This window comes from Apaloderma vittatum, unplaced genomic scaffold (assembly GCF_000703405.1).
Source record: "Apaloderma vittatum isolate BGI_N311 unplaced genomic scaffold, ASM70340v1 scaffold38742, whole genome shotgun sequence".
Classification (NCBI taxonomy): domain Eukaryota; kingdom Metazoa; phylum Chordata; class Aves; order Trogoniformes; family Trogonidae; genus Apaloderma; species Apaloderma vittatum.
This window is the reverse complement of record NW_009706127.1, coordinates 13,989-20,170: the sequence shown is the minus strand read 5'-3', so window position 1 is coordinate 20,170 and position 6,182 is coordinate 13,989. Positions and strand designations below refer to the sequence as shown.

Here is a 6,182-nt window from a genome sequence, read left to right as displayed (position 1 = left end):
AAAAAATAGTGTCATGCACCCTGGGACAACTGGTAAAGTTACAGAAGTCCCTGCCAATATCATCTGAGGTTTGTTTGCATAACATGCAAAAAGGAAACAAACACTGGCTATCTTAGAAACACTGGGGAAAATCCAGAGTTATATAAATGGGGGGAGGAGAGGAAAGAAAAATGTTGTGGAAGAAGCTGTTTTCCAGCTTCTACGGAGATATTTAAAAATTTAAGAGAGGCCTAAGCATGAGGAAATTAGTTTTTAAACACGCCAACGTTTCTGAATCCGTGTTTGGCATTTGGGGTCTGGGACTGTGTTTCGAGGCTTGCTAAGGAAAAGGCGAAGAAAAAGCCAACAACTACTGTTGTGAATTGCCAACAGCATTTCTGAGCACCAGCCACACAGGGTGACGCTCAATGCACAGCAGCATAAACTCCATGTAGTGTGTCAGTAGGAGCGCAGCTGGCAGCTGTTTCAACTAGAAGAAATTGTGCCTCAGAAAACATGTATTCAAGTACAGGACTCCCATTGCAAGACAACTTCTTCTGCAATATGCGCCTAGGTACCTAATGATGCAAGCACGTATGTGCATAAAGGGTTAGGACTTTTTTTAGTGTTACAAATATTAACACCATTTACACTGAATGTCTTCATCAAAGCCTATGGTGGAACTGAAGATGCTATTTACATGAGAAGCTCTTGACAGGTTTCTGGTACACTGAGCCTCGTTAGCAATCTGATTCTTTAAATGTTACGCTTTTCCTATGTATTTCAAATTCTTTTACTATACTTCTGTCTACTTGTAGGTATACAAACATGCTATTTACAAAGCAGTATTTATCTAAAAATAGAGCACATGATTTATCATTGCCTTTTCAGAGTGACGTCTAAACACCTTCTCCCTCGAATGCATCCAATTGCCCTCTTTTTTGCTACTTTGATGTTCAACTGAGTGTCCTGGAGAACAACATCACAGGAAACATCATTGTCCTAAGTTCTGCCCAGCTGAACATATCAAAAAACCCACAAACAAATGGCATCTTGAAGGTGCCTCTTCAGAGCAGTCTAAAACTCGAATAGGTGAACAGGAGCTTGCTGCTGCCAGGCTTCTGGCAGAGGGAAAGCTCTGGTCCCCCACACAAACCAATGATGAAGAAACATGGAGCACTTGCCAATTGTGCCATGACAGACAACACGGCTACTGGTTCCCTTTGGAAATGGCTTACCCACAAAAGCAGCAGCTACAGATAATAAAGACAGCTACCACAGCAAACGTCAGTCATCCGGTTCTAAGTCTGCCTATGCAGCCTCTGCATAGTAGGAGAGGTAACTCACTGCCTGCCTGTAGTATTAGGTTACTATTTTGTTAATATACTAAGTAGTAGTTCTGCGAGGTATATCACATGCAGATCTACCAACTCAAAATTTAACATACTAACCCAAGATCCCAGATCCCCTCACATGTCAGAACAACAAAAATAATTGATGTGTCAAATACGAGAGTGCACGATGTTACATCAAACATGACTGATGTTCCACGCATATAGTGAACAGTACAAAAACCCATTACAATCCCCAAATTGTCACATGTGACAAGCATGGCTCAGAAATAAAAAGCAGCAGCACCAGTTATTTGCTTCAGAAAGAAACTGCTTGGCATTAACACCTTACATCTCTGAACAGTGATCCAACTGGAGGGTTGAAGCACTGAGTTAGTAGTAACAGTGTTTTGGACACAATCCCTTCTGATCGTATCCCTTCTCGAAGTTTTTTTTTGTTTCGTTTTTTAAAAAAGCTGAATTTTCTAGTCTTCTATAAAAAAACCAAAAGAACTAAAACAAAATAGATGTTCAGTAAAGGAAAAAGATCTTGCAGAAAATGATGGTTAGGATGTGCAGTATTTTAAGTTTCCTCAGACATTTTCCAGCAACAATTTGACTGAAGAGGCTCGCAGGAAGTCTGAAGGCACTAATAAAAGGAGTGTGATCCCCTCTGAAGCCCGAAGTTTTAGTCTTCCAATTGTCAGTCAATGCATTTATAGGCTAAACAGCACCATGTTTTGAAAGTGAATTTCTATAAAGACATTCCTAAAGATGCTTCACTAGTTTAACATGGCACTTGGGCTCAGAAAGCAAGTCTGTTCCCTGACAGTCCTTGTCACTCACTCTTACAGAACTATGCTCCCAGAGGTGTCTTCAGATCATGTGAAGCAGCACGCAACCTCCCACTACCCATCTGCTTTTTGGATTCGCTGCTAAAGATTTAAGATAGACATTTGAAAGGAGTCCTTACTTGCAGCACTGAATAGGATCAAAGGAAACAAAGAGCTGAAGCAGCTGAGCATTCAAGTGCTGGAATGAAAACTGCTTATTGGTTCATAACCATTAAGCAACAGTAAATGGCGCTACACATACAGCACAAGCCTGTGTCTCTCCCCCGTTCGCCCCAGTCTTCTGCTACTGATAAAAGATGATCTGTATGATATACCATTGCTGTTAATAGGATTCTTCTGCCCTACATTCTAGAAGTCAGAACATCAGTCAAATACAATATATAGTCAAAGTTGTTGGTTGGTTGTTTTTTTTTAAAAAGAAAATAGTTATGGATAATTAGATGAGAGTGCTTTGATAACATTAAGGCAGACCCAGTATTTGTGGACTTTTTCCCTACCTAATCACTAAGATATGAAGAAATTTAAAATGCTGAAGCCTTTCCTGTACAAGAAGAACAGGAGAACCTGAGTATGTGATGCTAGTGCTTAAGTGAATCACTGTGGGCACACTGTGAAGCGTGTTAGGCTGCCCCCTGCGAGCTGCGTGTGTTCTCCGCAGCTGCCCAGGATTCCAGTCTGTCAAAATAAAAATTGCTAGTACTCTCAAACTTCAGTTAGGTTTGGTTTCTTGCAATACACAGCCATATGAAAGCAAAGTTATTCTTCATGATTAGCTGTTCTGCCGCAGATGATTGCTCCTCTGCATTGAAAAACTGCTCCATAAAAAACCCAAACCACTACTCATACACTCTATTCATGATACGTTCTGCTTTCAATTAAAAGCATATGGCAGCACAATCTAAAATTCATCTTAGGAGGTAAACACACATTATGCCAAATCTGCACTAGTGAAAAGAAATTTGCTCTAAAAGACATATTATGAGACAGGATTGTTACTATTAGGATTTAGCCACCTCCCAGCTATCAAACACAAAGGGTAGAACTGCTTCTTCTTATGTATTAGTTAAATGTTCTGAATAATAGACAGTAATAGATTAGGCACGAAACTTTCTTGCAGTGGTAGCTGGTGACATATGGACACCAGCTTTTTGCTCTGCCTGTCTGTCCTTTCACTCATAGCTCTGCTAATTCCAAGATTCAACCTCAAAATGAGAATTGTATCTGCACTTTAGGCTCTTTCAGACACATCTTGCACTCTGTCAGGTCCACAGAAACATCTATTTTCACTGCCTTCACAGTTCAGTCTTTCAGGAGGCACACAGAGGTAGTTCTCACTGATGATGGTTTGGATGCCATTTAGTGCTTTTGCCTTTTTGTCGGCTTTGAAATCTCTCTCCATATTTCCATTCTATGGAGTTGGCAGAGACAAACCAACATCTGAAACTGCACCACCCATTGTTGTGATTAAGTTTAATCTAATGTTTGGTTTTATTCTGATGGCCAGATCACGTGGCCTGGAGAACAAATTTTTGCCAAGTTAGCTATCCTTCTGGTCTACTTTCACACCTTTACAACCAGTAGCTTAGCCAATGCAGCCTCCTTATCTGTTTCGAGATCTTGTTTAGAAAGCCATTCTCCCATCTTATTTATTCAGAAAACCACAAAGCAGCTAAGAAAATTGAAATCCAAATATAAGATTCAGTTAGAACTTTATGGAGACTCCTTTTGAATGCTCTTTACCATTTTACCTCACACTACTGTGGTTTACAGTAAGGTAAGGAGCATGCAAGTTGGAAAGCGCTTTCTCCTGTAGGCTAGTGAAATTCTCATGTGCCACAGTCTGAAGTTTAGAGTGAAATCTTACAATTACAGCTGCCTAGAGATTCATATGTGAACAAAAGCACTTTTGAAGATGATCGTTCTGAAGACTCCTTTAAGTACACAAAAATGTACATCATTCAAGCTTTCTTTGCATCACACATCTCGTAAAGGAGAGGTAGAATTATCGGCATTTAACCCTCCTTGGGTTTCTACCTGTCACTAGAGAAATCCCACCTTGTACTCCCAGGCAGAATTTGCAGAGAGTTCCCTGTGGGGAAGACACTGGAGAACAGCCAGGCAGCAGATCGTAAAGCTAATACAATGAAGACCGTCCAAAGAGCAATTCGTTCTCAAGGAGCTAGTACAACTGCCTCTAATATTGCATGCCAAACTGCTTTGACAACTGATGTTAGTAGACAGAGATTTCCCCGTGGCTTATACTACCGTATAGTGCAAAGACTGCTGAACGCTGGGGGTGAAGCAGGAGATCTGGAGCTTTAGCTATGAAATACAAAATGCATTAGTGCAATACATTAGGATAGATTAATAGAGCATTCTAAGTTGTTTTTTTTTTAAAGTTTTTAACTTTATGCAGTTCTTGTTGAGGTTTAAGTCAGTGTTACACATTTTTTCCCCAAGTTTGTACCCCTGAGTCAAACACTGAATAAACACTGTACAGTAGGTACAGAAACTAGTGTCTAGTTAAAAAGCAACAGATTTGAACGGCCATTGCTTCAAAAGTGTTAAACAGTGATAATACCCTTCCACTGGGAGAAGGAAAAAAAAAAGCACTCTCACTTGTTCTTAGTTTATAACTAGGTAAAAGATCTCAAGATTTTCCAAAAACATTGTTTCCATGTGTTAGGCGGAGGCTTGTGACAGATGAAACCTTCAGTAACGAAACACGTTGGGGCTGCATCATTTGAGTATGCACAGTTGAGAACAACTACAACAAAGCAAAGCAATCTTTCCAAGTTATAAGGTGCATGAGACCATATTAATCTTGGAGCACTATGTGAAGGCAGGCAGAGTTCTTTGACTATGATTATCAGGAGCTCTAAACTCAGTACACCCTATATCCAATATATTTTACTAGAGTAATAACTAAATTGCTATATCTTTGGCCTCTTGGCCTCTATTAAAATGGGACATTAACACTTTTGCTAACCGAAACATGGTAACATTCAGCTCATTAGAACCTCTGCTGACTGTCTCCAAGAATAATTCACACCTTTTGCAATTTTCTACTTCCTTTCTTAACAACATCAGGAACAAGAGCTTATTTAGAAGGCAGGTTCAGGTGCCATGAGGACTGACTGTTAATCATTTGGTTTGTTCTGAAAAAAGTGTGTAAAGGACCACCCTATGTTACTGGGTTTGGGAGAATCTTCATCATCTTTTGGAGGAAGCAGAAACTGTCGGGAATTAATGGAACATGGGCTCCCAAAAGATGCGTTTTCATTGTTGCTTTCAACTGATCCAGGAGAGTCTGGAGTGTCCACGTTCCAGGCATTTGTGTTTGCTTGAGGTCTGTAACCTGCAGTTTTACCCAATTCTTCCTCTGCAGGCGAGGGACTCTCCATTTTCAGAGCACTGATAGGCAGCTGCATTTGTGGCTTATAGCCTGCTGTAGTCACTAAGTCTATTTCTGGCTCCTCCTCTGGTTTAATTTGAGGCTGATACATTGACTGGATGTCAATGTAGACCACCTGAGATGAGGCCAGAGGTTCATCCATAGGGGGGTTTGAAAGCTCCTCTTCAATGATAGGGGGGCAGTAGGACACAACCACATGGTTCTCCGTTTCTGAGTCAGAGCCATCTTCAGGCACAGTGGTGTCTGCTGCTGGGGATATCATCTCTGTGTCTTCAATCTTGGGAACCACAGACCGTGCTTCCACCACTTCGATACGATTGGGGGTGCACGGGTTCATTTCCAGTGTTTTAAGTGTCTTACTCCCCTGCAGTGAGAAAAGGAGAAGGTGGAGAGACTAAGCCGAAAGACCTGGAAATCCTGAAAGCAAGCAACAACTTGCCCAAAGAAAACCAGTGTGTTGGCTTGTGGCTTGCACTTACCCCGCTGCCATTAGTACAATATGAAAAAAAGTGGTTTAGTTTTCCTTTTGTGGCTCATCACACATTCTTTTCAACATTAGAAATATTTCAGCCAATTTAAAGAGACTCCAGATCTTGCAGTAAG

General features: G+C 40.8%; 1 protein-coding gene across 1 annotated transcript in view; it reads right to left on the bottom strand.

Annotated features, from left to right (window-relative positions):
• Window positions 1-4,563: 4,563 nt before the first annotated feature.
• The window catches only part of LIFR (leukemia inhibitory factor receptor alpha), a gene marked incomplete at its 5' end in the record, with an annotated part of 12,840 nt that continues 11,221 nt past the window's right edge, over window positions 4,564-6,182 (bottom strand). The window contains one exon of the mRNA XM_009865651.1: window positions 4,564-5,943. Coding sequence (XP_009863953.1) covers window positions 5,305-5,943 — 639 coding nt within the window. The remainder of the gene's footprint in view (window positions 5,944-6,182) is intronic.